At 32.9% G+C, this 22,232-nt stretch overlaps 2 protein-coding genes across 2 annotated transcripts in view; both read left to right on the forward strand.

The window, feature by feature from the left end:
• Positions 1 to 13,649: 13,649 nt before the first annotated feature.
• Positions 13,650 to 16,835, forward strand: LOC107841810 (glyoxylate/succinic semialdehyde reductase 1). Its single transcript, XM_047397001.1, has 4 exons — positions 13,650 to 14,044; positions 14,944 to 15,054; positions 15,147 to 15,248; positions 15,767 to 16,835. The coding sequence occupies exons 1-4, from the start codon at positions 13,937 to 13,939 to the stop codon at positions 15,935 to 15,937; spliced, it is 492 nt and encodes a 163-aa protein (XP_047252957.1). The 5' UTR covers positions 13,650 to 13,936; the 3' UTR covers positions 15,938 to 16,835.
• A 4,261-nt stretch (positions 16,836 to 21,096) lies between these two features.
• LOC124887124 overlaps positions 21,097 to 22,232 on the forward strand; it is a 35,170-nt gene continuing 34,034 nt past the window's right edge. The window contains exon 1 of the mRNA XM_047396307.1: positions 21,097 to 21,411. Coding sequence (XP_047252263.1) covers positions 21,097 to 21,411 — 315 coding nt within the window. The remainder of the gene's footprint in view (positions 21,412 to 22,232) is intronic.

Raw genomic sequence — 22,232 nt, forward strand, 5'->3', positions numbered from 1 at the left:
CTCTCTACACGAATACACAACCAAGACCAACTCTAGAAGTATCACAGTAAACTACAACCCCATCTGAACCATCTGGCAAAGTCAAGACTAGAGTTGAAGTGAGTCGAGTCTTCAACTCCTCAAAACTCTTCTCATATGAATCTGACCACAAAAATTTAACTTTCTTCTGAGTCAATCAAGGCATGGGGGATTCAATAGAATAAAACCCTTCAACAAACCATTTGTGATAGCCATCCAAATCGAAGAAACTCCTGATATCTAACGAAGAGATGGGTCTGGGACAGTTCTCACTGCTTTGATTTTTTGAGGATCAACTCGGATGCCATCACCAAAAATAATATGGAAAAGGAAAAGTATTGATCTTATCCAAAACTCGTACTTACTAAACTTGGCAAAAAACTGATGAGCTCTAAGGGTCTGTAATATAATTTTTGGATGGCCTGCATAATTATTTTCACTACGAGAATAGACAAGAATATCATCAATGAAAACTATGATGAACATGTCCAAGTACTGCTTGAACACTCTATTCATAAAGTTCATGAAAGCTTCAGGGGCATTCGTTAGTCCAAAAGACATAACTAGGAATTCGAAGTGACCATACCGAGTTCTGAAATCTTTCTTCAGAATGTCGCATTCTCTAACTCTAAGTTGATGGTAGTCGGATCTGAAGTCTATCTTAGAGAAGTAACTGGCACCCTAAAGTTGGTCGAACAAGTCATCAATCCTGGGGAGTGGATACTTATTCTTGATTGTCACTTTTCTCAACTGACGGTAATCGATGCACATTCTGAGAGAACCATCTTTCTTACGCATGAACAAGACTGGAGCACCCTATGGGGAAACACTGGGCCTGATGAACCCCTTATCTAAGAGATCTTTTAACTGTTCTTTCAATTCCCTAAAATTATCTGAAGCCATTTTATAGAGCAGAATAAAGATAGGCTGGGTATCTAGAAGGAAATCTATTCCGAAGTCAATTTCCCTTTCGGGAGAAAATACAAAAAGGTCTTCAGGAAACACATCTGGAAATTCCCTCACTACTAAAATGGACTCGAGACTTGAAGTCCTAAAACTAGAGTCCTTGACTCGAAAAAGATGGTAAACATATCCTTTAGATATTATTTTACTTGCCTTAAGATAAGAAACAATCGACCCCTAAGCACAAAAGTACTGCCCCTCTATTCAATGACTGGTTCATTGGGAAACTAAAACTAAATGACTCTATTTCTACAATCAACTGAGCATAACATAAGTGGAGCCAATCCATGCCAAGAATGACTTCAAAATTAGTTGTCTCTAACTCCACAAGATTAACTGAGGTAACTTTTTGAGATACTATGATCGGGAAATTTCTGTATACCTATCTGACTCTAATAGATTTACCCACTGGGTAGATACTGAGAAAGGCTCTGCTAAAGATTCGGGACTGACATCGAAATCAACTGTTATATTAGGGGTTACAAAGGAGAGTGAATCTCTGGGGTCTAATAAAGCATAAATATGGAGATGAAAGATATGCAACGTACCCGTAACTACATAAGGAGAACTTTCCTGATCCTTCCGAGTATAGAGGGCATACAACCTATTCTGACGCTACCCACTGGTTGCGTTGGAAAGGGCACCCTGCTAAGTCGAGTGATCGGCTAGAAATGAAGGATGGTTGGACTGACCTTAGTGACCATTCTTGGGCAATCTCTAACTCTGTGGCCTGGCTTGCCACATCCAAAACATACATAACTGCCATCTTTACACACACCCTGATAATGCCTGCCACATTTCTCGCAGAGCGGATTAGTACAAACATTGTTCATACTACTGTGGGATTTAGAGCATGGCGCCCTATCCCAACTATCTTGCCTAAACTTAGGCACTGGCGCACTAGATGAAGATGGAGCTGGGGCTAAAAACTTCTGACGTAACTGAGAATGGTTACCACTTTCTAACCTTGGCTGAGAAAAGTAAAAACAACCTATTCTGGCCCTTTTATTCTCCCTCTCTTTCTCCTTAAGCTCCTCTTCCTCAATCTGCTGAGCATGAACCATAAGTCTAGATAAGTCTATCTCCTTAATCAATATGACAATCCTACACTCTTTAACCACAGTATCAGCTACACCAGACACGAACTTACTCATTCTAGACCTATTATCACTTACCACATTAGGAGCATACTTTACAAACTGAGTAAACTTAAGTGAGTATCCCTTCATACCATACTACTCTGCTTTAAATTAATGAACTCTTGAATCTTAGCGTCCCTTAACTCTAATGGGAAGAACCAGTCTAGAAAAGTCATGGCAAACTTCTCCCACTCAACAGGCCCTGCATCAATACTATGGTCCTCCTTTCACTACCTAATCGACTGGACCAACTATAAGCAGGTAATAATGGTATAAACAGTATTTTTGAAGCCAAAATATCAGTGTGTCCTCATGATAGTAGTGTCAAAGGACGGAAACAACAATATATTTCCTTTAGAATTTAGAATTACAGACTCATAAAATAATGAGTCCTATAACTAGTTCTTCAATTAGTTAAGAAATGCAATTAGGTTACGTGAACAATTGTCTATTCTATCAGTCGACACAAGATCATTGTAAATGTAATTGCTAATGTCTATTCAGAGTGTCAGCACGGGATATACATTTATCATATGGAGATTTTTTTTTTAAAAGATACTTCTCAGATGTAGTTTTTTCACTCTTCTACAATGCAACAATGACATACAAACGTTTAGAATTTTCTAGTTTCATGGACGAAGTAGAAAAAATTATTGCAAACTAATTGAAAGAAGAATAACCAAAAAGATGGACACGTTCATTTCATATCAATAGAAGATACAATATGCTCATGACAAACAACATACAAAATATATTTCCTTTGGCGTTTGGAATTACAGACTCAAAAATAATGAGTCCTATAACTAGTTCTTCAATCAGTTAAGAAATGTAATTGGGTTATATGTACAATTGTCTATTCTATCAGATTAACAATCGACCATTGCAAATGTAATTGCTAATGTCTATTCAGAGTGTCAGCACTGGATATGCATTTATCACATGGAAATTTTTTTTTTAAAAAAAAGATACTTCTTAGATATAGTTTTTTAACTTTTCTACAATGCAGCAATGACATATAAATGTATAGAATTTTCTAGTTTCATGGACGAGATAGAAAAAATTAAAAAAATTATTGCAAACTAATTGAAAGAAAAATAACTAAAAAGATGGACACGTTCATTTCACATTAACAGAAGATACAATATGCTCATGACAAATAACATAGAGTCAATGAATATCATACTGAGAAAAGCAAGGCAATTGCCAATAATGGGTCTGATTGATTACATACAAAACAAGTTACAACATTGGTTTTATGAAAGAAAAATGGATGCGCAAGGCACGTTTCATGACATCACACATTGGATGGAAGTAAAGGTGACTGATAAGATTTAAGCTGCCTTGAAATTGAAGTAAATAATTTCTGCAAAAACTTTTTATCTTACAAAGACACATTTCTACCTTCAAATATTCCAAGAGAAGAACTATTTGGTGTATTTGAACTCTTTGTTTATCCACATGAAATACAAATTCATTTTTCAATTGGTGTATTCTTCAATTACTAGGTCATTTTAAGTTCACATTTTAGCTATTAACCTCACAATCACTGAATTTATTTTGTAGCTGGAAGTGAAACTAAATAGTTAATAAGTCTCTATTATGCTAAGTCACTAAAAAAGTTGTGTGTTCATATCTGTGATTTCAGTACGAATTATTTTTATTCTTGAGCTTCTACGGGCATAGCTTTCATGATTGCAACAAATATCAATTGTCATTTATTTATCATTTTGTTTACATGTAGACCCTATTGATGTAACAAGATTTGTTATAAAAGAAGAAAGAGTTAAAGATATTGTAGACTTTAATATAACTTGTCAATGCATGGTATTTCTAACAGATGAGAAACCATACATCCATGTAATTGCAGCGATAGATGATAGAAATATGAACAAGTTTAGCTATTGTTCTCATCGATTCTTAAGATAGTCTTGGATACAAACGTACTGGTTGGAAGCACAACATCATGGATTGTTCCAAATAGTATAAAAAATTTAATCACAAAACCCTAGATGTGAAGGATCTGCTAGGGAGAAGACAAACAATCAGATATTCTTGCAGGACGAAATATTCAAGAAACAATTTCAGATGTTCGAGATGCAAAAGAACCGGGCACAATAGCTCAAATTGTCATTATACTTTGGTCCTCCATCCGTATTCAAGAAAATACATAAAGAAAAATAGAAAAGTATAATTATTTTTAGTTCTTATTTGAGAACTTGGATTAAAGTAGCAATTATATTGGGATTCTTCGATCCCCTATTTTAGTTAGTAACAAGTACTTGTGAGTTTCAACAAAATAAGTTGTACAAATGTCTTCTTATTAATTCTAAGTTTTAACTTGGGGCGAAATATTTAATTATATGCCCTCTTATTGAGTGTTTATGAAAGTTATTACATGTTGAAATATTTTATATATCACTATGTAAGAATATTTATATTAATAGGATCTGGGGAAGGACCACACCCCAAGAGATGTTATATAAATAATTCCATGGGATACACTTTAAATCTTGTCTTAAAGCTAAGATGCAGAACTTTTGATTGACAAACTAGTAACAAGACCAAAAACATCAAGTGTGAACTCAATATAACTTCCCTAGACATGAAATGTCATCACATTTTTTTTGTTACATCTTACTTTAGATATGTAAAAGCATACCACGTGAATTCAGATTACCTAATTGTATGAATTTTTCAAAAACACCTTTCTCTAATAATAATAACTGATTGTCGTTCAGATTACGTAATTGTATGAATTTTTCAAAAACACCTTTCTCTAATAATGACAATTGATTGTCATCCCAAAAGGTTGTTATAGTTGTGTGATAACTCAAATTTTTCCTCCAATAGGGGTATGATTTGAATCAATCTTCAGAATTAATAAAATACTTGGTAGGATTTATCTTGTTATACATGCTCTAGAAAATCTACATAATTTCAATGATAAAAACAACTTTCAAATTAAAAGTTATCAACAAAACAAGAATTAAGGTACAAAATGAAATTTATCGAAAACAAATGAAATCAATGGCTACACAAAACACCAAAAATCTGACTCTCACAAACAAATCCAAATGACTTAATGACTAGACAAAAGTGAGTTTATGAGTAGAGAAACTATCAAAAATCCAAATCTCATCACCAAAAACTCATTTTCATCAAGGTGATTTAGGTCAAAAAATAAAGTTTATAAATTGTTAGGTACCAAAATGCTATAAAGGTATAGAATGTGATTAAGAAAAGAGAAGAGAGATTTTCATCTCAAAACATTGGGTCTAGCATCAATTTCTACGTAACAATAATTTAAATGCATTTCATGTGATTAAGAGAAAATAAGAGAGAATTACATGTGCGAAGGAAGAAATTACAGAGAGAAGAGGGGCAAAATCAAAAGCCCTAAAATATTGATTGTGATTTCACTGTAAAGAGAGAAAGAGATAAATACGAAGCTCCAAGGATTTCTTTGTCGTAACTTTGAGCTTTGATATTAAATGTAAAGCTTCGAAAAAGAAAACCCTTTGACTATCTTGAGTTTTGTGCAATGGGATAAATGTATTTTCAATTCAAAGTTGTTGCAAATAAATTATGTCATTAGGAAAATAATTAATTTTTAATAAAATAATATATCTCAAGTTATGCCTCAAGGGCAAGCGTTATCACTATTAGTCTGTATTAATTTAGCAAATGTTCTATAACTATTGCATTAGAGGCAATCTTAGACTCAATGAAATAAGTTATGCCCCATGGGCAAAGGTTGACACTATTAGTTTGTATTGATTTAGCAAATATAAGTTTTTCTCTAGAGGTAAGACATAGTCCAAGGACTTCAAAAGAACAAGCCTCAGAGGAAAGAGTTTTCACTATTCTCACAATGTGTAACTTATGGGGTATGCAACAACTGTTGTCCTAAAAGCAAAACATAGCTAAATGGCTTTAAAAAATTAGTGTATACCTCATAGGAAACCATTTATATTATTTCATAAAGTTTAACTAATTGATTGTTATACAATCTTGCCTTAGAGGCATAATATGTAGTAATTGTTGCCATAGGTATAAAACATAGCTCAAGGCTTATAAATTAACGAATACTTAATGGGCAACGTTTTATGCTATTTCACACAATCTAACTTATTACGTATTATATAACTAGTTCCTTAGGAAAAATACGTAGCTTATAAATTTTTTAAAATTAGTGTATGCCTCATGGACGACAATTTACATAATTTCACAATGTCTAACTTATGAGATACTCTATAAATCTAGTCGGAAAAACTTGTCCAAGAATTTTCGAAAGAACAAGTTAAGCCCCATGGGCATAACGTCTAGTAATCGTTGCCTTAGAGACAAAACATAGGTCAGTGGCTTTAAAAAATTAATGAATAATTCAAGGGCAACATTTATACTATTTCACAAAGTCTTACTAATTGAGTATTACGTAGTTCTTGCATTAGATGAAAAATGTAGCTGAGGAAATTTTTTAAAAATTAATGTATAATTCATGAGCAACAATTTACACTATTTCACTATGTCTAACTTATGAGATACTCTAACATAAGTTGATAATCAGAAAAGAGAGTATATTGTGACCTAGATATAACTTGACTTGAGGAAAATAACTCATAAGTAAAAAAATATCAAAATTAAAAATTTGACATCAAAAGGTCGAAAGAGTAAGTATTAAACTAATAAAAAATATAAAATAGGAAAAAAAATGCAATAATTTAGAAAGGAAGAAGGAAAAATTATGGCAAATTAATTGAAAATAAACACTGTTAATTAAAACTTACGCAACCATTTTTAAACCACAAAAGGAATCAAAAGATAAACTTAAATTCTCTTAAGAATTTTCCACGTCTTCAACAGCACAAAATTTATCATTTACAGAAATGTAATCAGAAACATCAGGTGTCTGTAACGCCCCAAAATATCATCCCGAGACGCCACACGGTGCCCAAGGCTACACGTAGCCTCAAGCTAATCCTTTAAGCCAAAACACTACCCTTGGGTTCCAACACAACAACATACACGTTACGCTAAGGATATATAATAAGTACATATCATATCACATCACACATGGCACAGAATATCGTTAGACTGTACATATATGGAATGTCTATACATAAACTAACCTAACAATATACTAGTCTAACATAGCCTTTATATAGCAAAATCAACGAGCCATTGGGACAAAACCCTCAACTGACTCAACAGACCAAAGGGATCACAAAACAATAGCACCAAAACTAGCAACTTGGTCCTCGAACCACGAGGACTCACCACTGAAGGAACGTAGATGCGACACTCGAATATTACTATCACGGCTGCAGCTGAGTACCTGAACCTACATCATGGTAAGAATGTATCTAATAGAGAAATATGTGGGTCAGCATAAGATACGTACTGAGTAAGTGGGGGCGCGTGCAAAATATAAATAATATCATAAATTTCCTAAAAACATACATACAAACCATAATGACACACCTGGCTTGAGTGACATTGAATCATGCAACTCATAACATCTTAGATAGGAAATGTAGGAGAAAAACCTCATAAATCATTATAGATCATTATAGGCAACTTGACTTGCCACATCAAAACTCGGAGTGACTCGGTATTTCAATAAACATGACTCTTATGGACAGGGGAGTTTCCTATAATCGAAAACCCCACGTGAGCTACGTTAAATACCAATGTTTGAAACCCCCTATTGGCGGGAGCGTCATACTCTTTGCCAGAGAGTACAACCTTAAAACTGCAATAATCACAATCGGGCTCTCTGGCCCATAATATCATCATCAAACAACCCTACGGTGGCACAGAGGTTTGGGGAAATACCAAATTTCCCTCTCGGTGCTAATTACTACTCCCCGACAAGCTCAGAACGTGTTAGGAAATCCACCACAACATCACAAGGGCCTATCATAAAGACCAAATCAAATCTCTTTCTCATTTATCAAATCATATCAATTTGTGGATTCCTAAACACATTTTAGCTCAAAAATTTTAATCTTCCTCAACATCAACAAGGTATCAATGCATTGAACCATAACCGACTCGACATTTGGACAAGGATATGAAGACTTAATACATAATATTTTCAACAATTTAACTCATCAAAACCATTCGGAAAATACCAAGACTCATTGCACCTTCAATATCAACATTTCTCAATTTGCCATCCAACTCTCATTTAAAGGTACTTGAGACATCAACCCATAGTAGGGATATAGAATTTCCATTATCAATTATAAATTCATAATAAGAAAATAGTGGAATGATAGTGTAAATCAAGGCTTAACAAATTAAATCATCATACTCTCATAATCAAATACTTTTTGGACATAATTCCATCTCAACATCATACACATATCGGATGACATAATCCCATAGCTCATGGATAATAATATAAGATATAAAATCATATTTCCAATCCATGGTAAACACATGTAAAATCTCATGTCAATGTAATTCAACAAAAATATCGGGCATAAGATCGAAAGGATAATCTTGTTCAAAGCCCCACATACCTAAAAATGGAAGATGAATATGAACTTTTGACTCCGGAACTTTATTCACGAAAATAAAGGGTGCTTCTCGAAGCCCTTAACATAATCAACTCGAATCCTAAATCAATTTGAAATTTCTACGGTTCAATCAAGAGACATAGAAGGATGAAATTTGGAGTAGTAGGATTGGGATTTGAGCCTTAGGAAATTTTGGAGAAAAATGAGCTATTGAATGCTCTTATGGACTTAAATCCATGGTTTACCCATATGGATTGGAGTAGGAATGACCAAAATACCCTTAAAAATCAAATAATGTCAAATCTGTCCTTTGGTGGACTGTTTTGATAGGATGAAGTAGATCGACCATAACTTTTTGCTCCGATGGCCAAATTGGATAAAACCAATTTCATTGGAAAGAGGACTTTCAGAGATTTCTGTTGATATACAGTAGCTCACCCAGATTATTATGTACAAGGAGTTATGATCGTTTGAAGTTGACCCTAAAATTCACCTGGCCTCAGTATTTTTTTTCCTGCACATTTACTGTTCACCACTATTCACGGTTAGATCGGAATGATCATAACTCATCGCTCGAGTATCGGTTTTGGATGATACATATATCGTTGGAAAGATTATTCGATGCTCTACGTAATGACGGGTCACATATCCAGAAATTCCATACAGAAAAATTATTAATCACGATAAAGAACAAAAATCAACACATTTTCGTCCGAGATCTTAACAAAAATTTTTTTTGGGGCATCACAGTGTCGTTGGAGTTATTAGAGCAAAGCTAGGACAATAATCTTCATCTGGTACTTCACACTGCTTCCTCTTCTTAGAAAGCAAATCATTTATATTCTTAGGAGGTGTTAAAAGATTAATTTCTCCAATATGAAGTTTGGCACAAATCTGCAAATCAGTTTTAATTATGACTTCATTTTTTAGATTAGACATATTTTGTTCTTGCAGTTCATCCGCCCCCTTATTTCTTTTGGAATCTACAATACCTTCTCATTTATTAAATGATTTATTTAATTCTTAAAGAAGATCCACAATATAATCATACTTGGACTTTAGAGATTATATCACAGAAATTTAATAATGTCACAACACAATCAAGGCAATGACTAATAAAATGATGTTATTTCTATTGAATAATAAATTTAATGTGAAATTTACCGTAATACGACATATAACCCCACCCAAAACAGTATCAGGTTCAGTCTTAAAGAAGATGTTACCCTCTGTATTAAAATTACAAAAGAAAATGAAAGATTACTAAAGTAAGTTAGACACTCAAAATTGAATCACGATTTGAATAGTAAAAGTATAAACATATATTTTATCATTAAAGAAAAAGAGAGTGACAGAGTCCACCCAGATAAAAGATCCATAGTAAAGTTATAATAGTTTTTTCGTATGGACAATACAAGTTATGCCCTATGGGCAAGAGTTGGCCCTACCTTAGTCTGTATTGATTTGACAAATGCTCGACAACTCTTGCCCTAGAGGCAAGACTTAGCCAATAAAGATACAAGTTGTGCCCTATGAGCAAGAATTGACACTATCTTGGTCTACAATAATTTGGAAGAGGCTCTATAACTCTTGCACTAGAGGCAAGACTTAGCCCTCCAAAGGAATAAGTTATGCTTCATGGGCAAGAGTTAACACTGCCTTAGTTTGTGGTGATTTGGTAAATGATCTATAACTCTTGCCCAAGAGGCAAGACTTTTAGAACCCAAAAGAATAAGTTATTCCTCACGGGCAAGAGTTGACACTAGCTTTGTCTGTAATAATTTGATAGATGATCTATTACTCTTACCCTAGAGGCAAGACTTAGACCCCAAAGGAACAAGTTATGCTCTATGGGCAAGAGTTAACACTAGCTTAGTCTGTAATAACTTGAAAGATAATCTATAACTCTTACCCTAGAGGCAAGACTTTTAGCCTCCAAAAGAACAAGTTATGCGCTATGGATAAGGGTTGACAGTAACTTAGTTTGTATTAATTTAACAAATTATTGAAAATTTAAGGCGTGGAGATTACTATTTTAAGATTGAAAAAGAAATGATAATGTTTTGAAAACCTTATTACATCATATATGACTTTTTTTCTATATAGGTTTACATGATTTACTATAATTAGGACACAAGTTACACACGATCTCTAAATTTTGAAGATTGTTTTCTTAATATTGATATCTTGAAAAAATTCATCATTTGTATATAACATTTATAAGTTAGCTGATGATCTATAAATTTTGACGTAGAAGCAAGGACATAGCCCCCATAGGAATAAGTCATGCCTCATAGGCAAGCCCCCATAAAAACAAGTTATGCCCTATAAGCAAGAATTGGCATGCCAATTGTCTATTAATTTAACAAATACTCAATAACTCTTACCCTAGAAGCAAGACTTAACCCACAAAGGAACAAGTTGTACCCTATGAGCAAGATTTGACACTACCTTGGTCTGTAATGATTTGACGGATGCTTTATAACTCCTGCCCTAAAGGCAAGAATTAGCTCCCAGTGAACATATTTAAAGAAAGAGAGGGTGACAAAGAGTCCTTTCCCGGTAAAATATAAAGAGTGAAGTTGCACTTTTCCAGTATACTGATAGACACTCATGTAAAAAGTATGTAATTAATAAATTGCATTTACGAGAAACTTACATCAATAATGATGTTAATTAACTTGAAAGGCAAATATTCCAAAGAATTAGAAGCAACATTCATTGGTAGATACTCTCTTTCTTCATCAATAGCAACACATGCCTACATTAGAAAAACATAAAATAATTTTTAATATTTAAACATACGTATATACTAACAAGTAAAAAAATACTTTGGACATTTACAAATAATTAAATTATCAAGAAATTTTAAATTCAAAATTATGTAAAATGCAAGAAAATTCAAGTGTAAAACTTATGAGTTTTTGTTACACTTTTTTCATGGGAAGACATTATATAGAGAAACTATAATTTTTTTTTAAAAAAAGATTGAGTTAAAGCTGCTCATTGGCGGACATGTGTTCTAGTAGGTCCAGAATGTGATAGCAACAGTTGATAGCAACTATTATTACAAAGATACAATAGTAGCTATAAAAAGAGAAGGTGAAGCTACCCTTCGTGTGATCAGTAGGTAACCCTGCAAAGAGGAAAATCAAATGGAATGGGTAGATAAAACAGAAAAAATTAAAAATATGATATGTGCATTTTGAACAAATCTACTAGTTACTAAGTACATTTTGAGCAACTATTTTGAACATAATATGCACTTTGAAGTGCACTTGATGAAATACTAATTATTTTCAATCACCATTATTTGTTATCCTAAGTCAAACTTGATAAGATTTGGAAGTCACAAAATAAGCTAAGAGGTAAGACATTAATGTTGCCTTAGAGACAAGACTTTGTTTCAAAAAAATCAAAAAAATAAATACACCCCCATAGGCAAGAGTTACCAATAACTCATTGTGTAATAAATTGCGAGATACTCTATAACTCGTGCCTAAGAGGCAAAACGTAGCTTCAGAAATTTCAAATAACAAAATACAACCCTAAGAGGCAACGATTGTCACAAAATCATACATATTAATTTATAAAATCATCTCTGACTCGTGCCTTAGAGGTAAGACTCAGTCAAAGAAATAAAAAGATTGCAAAAGGAATATTAGGAAAGCTAATTGTGTAAATCAATTTTGTAGTATGCTATGTAGATAAGAGATTCTCCAATTCTCAAATCCAATGACTTCAAATCCAAACTATCCAATTCAAAGTTAATTATAAACCCTAAAACTCCTGTTAAAGTAAAATTTATCAAAAATAGATAATGCCACAAATTACAATATCTTGAAGATGAAAAACTTACTGAAAGTTTTTTGATTTTTTTCTATATATCGTGAAAATTGAAGATCTTGAAAGACAGAGCTACGGAAGAGAGAAGTCGATGGAGAGAAAAGTGACACGATACAGAGAAGAAAGACGCGGTTAGGGGAAAAAAGTATTTTAATATGCCAGTAAAGTGGTGAAGGCTATTTACGTAAGGATTTTTTATCCATAAGAGTTTTTTATCTGAGGACAAAAATACAAATCCATCCATTATTGGGGTCATCCTATATAATTTTTTGAATAAATATTTCTTCTTACAAAAGCGATGAAATTGCATAAATTTCCATCAAATGAGCCGATTTTTAACTTTTCCTTTCAAATGGACTGATATTTAAAGGTTAAACTTAGCAATGCATAATTTCTTCAAAGGAAAAACTCACACGGAGGATAATTTATGAAATATTACTATACAAAAATATAAATTTATAGGAAAACAACATAAATTCTGATAGTTTGAAGCTTAATTATAGAAAATCTTGACGTTTGCATAATTACTGAATTCCAATTTTGTATCTGTCGAGATACATGATTATCTCCCGATACATTCAATGAAAATATTTTTTTCTTTGTAAAGATACATAATTAGCTCCAATTACATTTTTTTGATTTTGGGTCTACCAAGATATATAATTAACTTCCAATACATCCAATGAAGTTGCATAATTAATTGAAAATTTTATAATTACTTTTTAAGGATCAAATTTGTGTAAATATAATAAATTAAAATGTATGTTTATATTATTGGAAAAATTTATATATTATTTTTCCTAAATTTATCTCCTCAAAAAGCTATTTCTTGTGAGGGTCAAAATTCAAACGACACAAAACAAGGGCAAAAGTGCATGACCCATAGAATACGGTTGAAATGGGGAAGCTAATTTATGAGTGACGCTCCCATTAAACAGAAAAATAGACAAATGGACGAATCAGCAAATAGAGAAAACGAGTGGAAGAGAATCTACTTGACGTGGCAGGAATCAATTGGTCAATCAACTACAAAGCAAGCAGATATCATCATCGGAAATAAAGTGTTCATTTGTATTATTTATTGTACTCCGCCGTTTAAAAATAGACCTAATTTCCTTTAAGTTTGTTTTAAAAATAATATATATATATATATATATATTTTTTTTTTTTTAATTTTAATTTTTGATGTGATATATTTGACATCAAAAGATTAAAAGATATGTTAATATATTTAACACAACATAACTATAAAATTCAATTTTTTTATTTTTTTAAATTTCGTAATAAAAAAAAGAGATTCATTTTTGTTAAATGGAGGGAGGGAGTAATAAATAATTAAGGAAAGTGGTTTTAGGAAAATTTGATTTAAGCTGTCTGTTTTCTGGAATGCATTGGTATTTTTAATTTGAGAAATACAAAAGAACATCAGTGGAGAAAGAAGAAAGTATGGAGGAAATAGGATTTCTGGGGATGGGTATTATGGGAAAAGCAATGGCCATCAACTTGCTGCGCCATGGTTTCAAGGTTACTGTTTGGAATCGCACTCTCTCCAGGGTATACATTATTTTCTTATCATTGTGAATTCTTTTCCTGCGCCTCAATGGAACTCCCTCTGTTACGCATTAGTTTCATCTCCTTTTTGAATAGAGATGGATCTGATCATCCGAATCCCTCTTCTTTTCTATCTTGAATTAATTTTTTATTTAAAACAGGAAAAAAAAAGAAGCTTCCTTTGCTTTTTAGTTTTGTTTACATGTTTTCTCTTATATCTCTCTTGGTTTCTGAATTTATGAACACAACTTTTGTTTTAACCGAGAAATCCCTGAGGACAGCTGTCGCACTATTGGGAACTCGGTGTGAATTGCCTCTCTTTTTCTGCTTAACTATCAGATGTTGTTTTGGTAAAGATTCCAAAGCTGTGACATGCGCTTAACTTACAGATCATGTGTTACCCTCTTTACAATTAGACCAAAGTCCCTGGGCCGTTGGGAAAACAAAAATGTGTGAATGTATTGCAAGAACTCAGGTTTTGTCGGGGTTGATTTCTCAACTAAGTAGTTATTATTTCAAAAGTCACATTTCTTCTTGATTTCATTTTTATTCAACCAAAAAAGTGACTTTCTGAGATAATAACTATTGGTTGAGTGACCGTATCAAAAATAACCTTTGTTTTTAGTTATTCAGTTGTCTGTTTTGCTAGTTTCCGGTGCAAGATTAGGGGCTTTTAAAGTTCATTAGCTGAAATGGACATAGGAGGTACTAATGATAATTTCTCATTTTTATGACTTAAAATTTAACAATTATTGGTTCGACTTGTATATAGTATATTATTACCTCTACACTTTTAATAAAAGAAACAGTAATAAATTATACTTGTGATCAATGTCTGATATCAAACCTTATTATTCAGCAATATAATAAATTAGTGATCAACATTTTTCTGATGAATGCAGTGTGATGAGCTAGTGCAGCATGGAGCCTCTGTTGGAGAAACTCCTGCAGCAGTAGTCAAGAAATGCAAGTATACAATTGCAATGTTGTCTGATCCAGCTGCAGCTCTTTCAGTTAATCAGTCTATACAAACATGTGAATAGAATTCAAACCATTGAAGTTTGTACTAACTGTATCTAATGAGAGTTTCTCTGTGGTCACCTAGGTGGTTTTTGACAAAGATGGTGCTCTTGAGCAGCTATGTGGTGGAAAGGGGTATATTGACATGTCAACCGTTGATGCTGATACTTCTTCAAAGATTAGTGAGGTTGGGATTTCATGCTTACCTTGATTTTTCTTAAATTAGGAACTCTAATTCTTGAATTATTCTTCATTTGAGCTGAAGCAGCTTACGATCAACAACTCAGCTTGTTTCTTGAATTTTCTCTCTCTGAAGAATCTATTTCATTATTAATCCTGGACATATTAGTTGGATATATCCTTAGCAAAAACACTGACTTTTGATATTGTGGGGAGGAGGGGCTGGTGGAGCATAATTTTATATCTTAGCTTATGAAGAAGATGGAAAGAGGAATCACTTTTTAATGTTTTCTTAATTCCTTCCACCTAGGGAGTTAGGGACAACAGAACAGATTTCTTGTTACAGAAAGTAACAAAACTGAGTTAGATATGAGGGACGTCTTCCTTATCAGAAAAAGATACGAGGGAGTTCGGGTGAACACCCTCCTGATCCCCTAGCTTAGATGTGAGTTCAGAAAGTTGAAAGAAATTACAAGTGGCAGTTGACGGTAAATTTCTAAATTTGCATTACTTTAATGATTACAGGCCATTACATCAAAGGGTGGTTCTTTCCTTGAAGGTCCAGTTTCAGGGAGCAAAAAGCCAGCTGAAGATGGCCAACTAGTAATCCTAGCGGCTGGTGACAAGGTAAAATTATTTAGCATAATGGAAGCACACTCTTATATTACCTCCGTATTTCTCTCTGGTTTTGCATGAATTTGAGGTTCAACTTGCGAAAACGATAGCCGTGAGATTGCTAAAAGAGATCTAAAGGTAGATAAATAGCTACAAGAAACTAGCCACTTAAAGCAAATGTCATGGATAGCTTCCCAAGTGTAAATTGGTATAGCACTAGTGTCGCACATTGGGTTAACATAGCAAAAGTTATTCAGGTGTATGAAATTTGTGTTACATCCATTCTCTCGTATTCTTCTCCTTATCTTCCACAAAAAGAAAGCAATGTAGAAGGAGTATTCTTCTTCTTATCTTCCACAGAAAGCAATGTAGAAGGAATACTATGTCAATTTTATCACTATCTACCCCTCAAACTGTAACGAAGATGCAAGTTAACATAGCAAAATACGTACTGAATGACTTATCAAACGTGCCAATGGTGTGTCCACTTAGTGCTGCACGTTGAAAGAAAAGTATTTTTGTTCGTTGAAAAAATTCGACCAACAGAATTGAGGGAGAGTAATATTTATTTGTGTATTTTTTGTGGGTCGATTTGGCAGGTTAGATTATGGTGCGTTTTATTTTTAAAAAACGAGTCATTTAATGTTGATTTGAGTGTTTCTATTAAAAGAATGGTACATGTGAAAAGTGTCTTAACAAAGAGGATAAATTTATTCTCAAAGCATAACATTGAGGGTAAATTTGGCCCCAAAGTATGATATCAAGGATAAATTTGACCCGAAAGTACGATAAATGGTATATTTGGCCAGTTTTTTAAAGTAGAGGGATAAATTTGACCCTTTTCCCTAATTTATTTGATATCTAAATAATCTTGCCTTTGAGGAAAGACTTAACCAAAGACTTTCAAACTACAGGTTATGGCACATGGGTAGGAGTTGACACTACCACATTATGTTTTTAGAACCCGTTTGGATAAGCTGAGAAAAAGCGGCTGAAAAAAAGTTCTTTAAAAGTGCTTTTGAAAGTGCTGAACTTATTTTAAAAATAAGCAGTTAAGTGTTTGGATAAAAGTGCTGAAATTGAAAAAAAGTTATTGATGTGTTTGGTAAATAATGCTTTTAAGCACTTTTTTTTGTTAAAATGACTGAAATATCCTTATAGCTGTTAATAATATATAGAGTTGATTATTATTAATTTTATTGCTAAAATGATTCAAATTAAAATTAATATATAGTTTAATATATATATATATATATATATATTTATTAAAAATATATTTTCATGAATGACTATTAATTTGTGCGCGAAAAATAATTTTTTGAAAGAGTTTAAAGTGTTGAATGTTTGTGTTTGAAAAATATAATTATATATTAAAAGATTATTTATTTCTTCATGGTTATGTTAAGATTGCGTATCATTAAGATATATTTTTTTTTTATTCAAAGCGGGGCTAATCAACCCATTTATTTAGAAAAGGTAGAAAAGGAGAATTAGGGCTAAGGGTAAAATTGGAATTACTTATAATTGCAAGGGACAAAATGATAATTTATGTAGTCAACTTAAAATTCCAAAAAAAATAAGCACCTAGAGGGCTACTTCTTGATTTTGGCTTAAAAAAAGCCAAAATCAACTTATTTTAAGCAATTAAAATTTTGCCAAATCCCATTATATGCAAAAAGTGCTTGTAAGTTGTTTTGACCAACTTATAAGCACATTCAAACACCCTCTTAGTTATGAGATGTTCTATAACTCTTGTCTTAAAGGCAAAACTTAGCCTAATGACTTTCAAACGATAAGTTACGCTACACGGGCAAGAGTTAACACTACTACATTGTGTCTTGAGTTATGAGATGCTCTATAATACTTCCATTCGTGGCAAAATTTAGTCCAAGGACTTTTAAACAACAAGTTACATATGATGGCAAGAATTGATATTATCACATTGCGTCTTGATTTATGAAATGCTCTATAATTCTTGCATTAGAGGTAAAACTTAGTCCAAGGACTTCCAACAACAAATTATGCCTTATGGATAAGAGTTGACACTGTCACACTGTATTTTGATATGACATGTTCTATAACTCTTGCCTCAGAGGCAAGATTTAGCCCAAGGACTTTCAAACTAGAAGTTGCGCCCTATGGCAAGAGTTGACACTGCAACATTGTGTCTTTATTTATGTCATGTGCTATAATTCTTTACTCAGAGCTAAAACTTAGCCTAAGGACATTCAAAGAACAAGATACACCCCATGGGCTAGAGTTAATATTGTCACATTGTATCTTGATTTATGAGATGCTCTAAAAATCTTACCTGAGAGGCAAAACCTAGTCCAAGGACTTTCAAACAATAAGTTACGTATAATAGCAAGAGTTGACACTACCACATTGTAGTTTGACTCATGAGATGCTCTATAACTCTTGCCATAAAGGCAAGATTTAGCCCAAGGACTTTCAAACAACAAGTTATGCCTCATGAGCTTGAATTGACATTACCACATTGTGCCTTGACTTATTAGATGTTGTATAACTCTTGCGTCATAGGTAAGACTTAATCCAAGGATTTCAAACAACAAGTTACGCCTCATGGGCCAGAATTGACACTGCCACATTGTGTTTTGATTTATGATATGTTCAATAACTCTTGCCTTAGAGGCAAAATTTAGCCTATGGACTTTCAAACAAGAAGTTACGCCCATGGGCAAGAGTTGACACTACCATATTGTGTTTTGATTTATGAGATGTTCTATAATTCTTGGCTTAGGGACAAAGACTTAACCCAAGAACCTCCCCCCAAAAAACAAGTTACTCTTCATGGACAAGAGTTAACACTACTTCATTAATTTATGAGATACTCTATAACTCTTATCTTAGATGCAAGACTTAGCTCAAAGATTTTCAAACCACAAGTTATGTCCCACGAGCAAGATATGATACTACCACATTGTTTCTTGATCTGTGAGATGTTCTATAACCCGTGTCTTAGAGACAAGACTTTTTTTTTTTAAAGGAACTTTAGGGGCTGAGCAACACCCCCAGGCTTTTCATTAAATTCCAAGAAATGTACATTGAAGGGGGCATAAACCTAACCTCTAACTACGATACAAATTGTGATCTAACAGATGTGACGATGCACTGTACAGTTATGCAAACTTATGACTTGCTAAAGCCTTCTATCTTGTTATAGCTACACACTAAGGAGGTTCATTTATCTTAGTCGACTTTCTTCTCCTGAAACTTGGCATGCCTATTTGATCATTAGCAAAATATAATAGAAGTTGAGAAACAAGAAAAGAAAAGAAAGAAAGGAAAAAAATAAAGATTGAGAAAAAAGAAAAACAAAAGAGAAAACAAATAAAGGTTAATAAATAGAAAAAAAGAGAAGAATAAAAAACAAAATAGAAAAAACAAAGATTGAGAAAAACAAAAATAAGAAAAAAATAAAGTTCGAGAAAAATAATAAAAAGATGAGAAAATATAAAAACAAAAAATAAAGGTAGATACAAATGAATAAAAATGAGAAACAAAAAATAAAAAATGTTTGAGAAAGAAAGAAAAAAAGAGAAGAAAAAAATAAAAAATAAAAAAATTGAAGATTGAGACAAGAAAAAAAAAAGAGAAATGAAAAATAAATAATGTTTGAGAAAAAAAAGAGAAGGAAAATAAAAAATAAAGGTCTTAAAAAAAGAGAAATGAAAAATAAATAATGTTTGAGGAAAAAAAGAAAGAGAAGAAAAAAATAAAGGTTGAGACAAAAAAAAAGAGAAATGAAAAATAAATAATATTTTAGAAAAAAGGAAAAAAGAGAAGAAAAAAATAAAATAAAATAAAAGATCGAGACAAATGAATTAAAACAAGAAAAAAATGAGAAAAAATAAAAATAGACAAAAAATAAAAAGAGCAAGAAAGAAGAGGAAATAAAAATAGAAGTTGAGAGACAAATGAGCATGGAAAGTGAAAAATATTTGAGGTGTAGAGGGACAAAAACATACTTGTTCTTTATCTAAACAGGAAGGAAGACTAGACTTGACTTTCTTTACAAGGGACTAAAAAGCAAAGTCATACATTATGGGGGCCATCCCCTATAATTTCTTGCTTGTTCTATATGTCAAAAGGAAAGAAGAATAGTCTTTAAAGGCTTTTTACTTATGGGGGACAAAAAAGCAAAGTCACCCATTATGGGAGCTATCCCATGTAATTTCATGTTCAGAAACCGACTAAGTACCTCAAAAGTCTCCCCCTTTTCTAATTAACATGTCATATCAGTAAACCATCAATTTTAAAAAATAATAAACATATTAATTCAACAAACTCATTTAACCAAAATTATGATCTTATTTTTTTTTTTTCAAAATAATCATTAATTTATTAAGAAGAAATTCTCATACTTAGGTATTTATATATTTTTTTTCTAGAGTTATTTTCCTAGATGTTCATTCAAGTTTATATATATAATTGCCTACAAAGATTAGTTGTTTTCTAAAGAAAATAATATCACTAAATTAAGGCCCTATTTGTCCATTAAAATCATAATTTCCCGAAATTGGAGTTGGAGTTGAAGTTGAAGTTAGAGTTGGAGTTGTGTTTGGTCATGAATAGAAATTAAAGTTGTTTTTGAAATTTTTTGAGAGAAGTATTTGTGAAAAAAGTGAAAACAAGTAAAACTTGTTTTCACTTTTCCAAATACAATTTGAAATTTTCATGGCCAAACGCATCTTGTTTTCACTTTTTTTACTAAAGTGAAATAATTTTTCGAAAAAAAAAAGGAAATAATTTTCATGTCCAAACGGCTACTAAATAAGTTATCTAGAGATTTTAATTTGCATGTAAAATAATATGGTAAAGATTAAGTATGATAAAGAATTCCTAAACATGAAAATTAAACTAATGCATTTTTTTTTCAAAAAAAAAAAAAGAAAAAAAATATAATTTTGGTTAAATGAGTTTGATGAATTAAATGATTTATTATTTAAAAAAAATATGATTTTAATGACATGGCATGCCAACTAAGAGAGGAATACTTTTGTGGTGTTTAGTAGTTTTTGAGGAAAAAAGTTATAGTTGAGTGATATTATGGTCCTAAATGAAACATAGCGATATTTAAAGAAAATTCTCAAACTTGAGTGACTATTTAGAGAATTCACTCTTTGTTTTTCATGGTTTATGACTTAGTAAATAGGTGATCTTGTTATGGTGAATTCAAGAAGAAATGTGAAATTCAGATTAATCCTGTTTTGCTTAATATGGTGATCTTGTTATGTTCTCATATCTCTAAGAAGATTGTCATTGAGAGAGACTTTAATAGGCACATTGGGGTTAATCCGGGAGGTTATGACGATGTGCATGGAAGTTTTGGTTTTGGTGATAGAAATGGTGAGGGAGCTGTTCTGTTGGATTTTGCGAGGGCTTTTGGGCTGGTGGTGGTGAATTCGAGATTTTCGAAGAAGGAAGATCACCTGATTTCTTTCAGAAGCGTGATAGCCAAGACTCAGATTGACTTAATGCTGCTTAGGAAGGAGGATAGAGTTTTATGTAAGGACTGTAAAAAGTCATTTCGAGTGAGCATCTTTCAACCCAACACAGACTTCTGGTGATGGACTTGATTATTAAGAAGAGCAAAAAAAGAAGGGTCGGGGAGGGTCGACCTAGAATTAAATGGGGTGCCTTGACGCCAGTTAGCGCGCTGAAGATAGGAGAGAAGGTGGCAGGGTTGAGGGTGTGGGAGTGTAAGTGGGACGTGGATGTTAGATGGGATAAGGTTACCAGCTGCATCACGGAGACTGCTAGAGAAGTGTTGGGTGTTTCGAGGGGGCGGGCAGGAAGGCATAAGGGAGTCTGGTGGTGGAATGAAGAAGTTAAGAAGAAAGTGGAGATTAAGAAGGGGACGTATGTTAAGTTGATTGAGAGTAAAGATGAGGAGAAGCGGGTGAATAGGGAGGTTTACAAAGTGGCAAAAAAGGATGCTAAGTTAGCAATTACAACTGCTAAGACAACAACTTTTGAGAGCTTGTATGCGGGGTTAGAGGAGAAAGGCGAGGAAAAGAGTTTGTATAGGCTTGTTAAGGCTAGGGAGCAGAAGGGTCGTGACCTCGACAAAGTGAAGTGGATTAAAGGGGAGGATGGTAAAGTTTTGGTGGAGAGATGACAGGAGTATTTTCATAGACTTTTGAATGAGGAAGGGGACAGAGACATTGAGTTAGGGGAGTTGGAGCATTCGGAGGAGAATTGTGATTTCAGTTACTAGAGATGTTTTAAGGTAGAGGAGGTTAGGGAGGCTATTCGTAGGACGAGGAGGGGTAGGGCGACGGGGCCCGACGAGATTCCAGTGGATTTTTGGAAGTTTGTGGGTGGGACAGGCTTAAGGTGGTTGACTGATTTG

The sequence above is a fragment of the Capsicum annuum genome, chromosome 9 (assembly GCF_002878395.1).
Source record: "Capsicum annuum cultivar UCD-10X-F1 chromosome 9, UCD10Xv1.1, whole genome shotgun sequence".
NCBI classification, from domain to species: domain Eukaryota; kingdom Viridiplantae; phylum Streptophyta; class Magnoliopsida; order Solanales; family Solanaceae; genus Capsicum; species Capsicum annuum.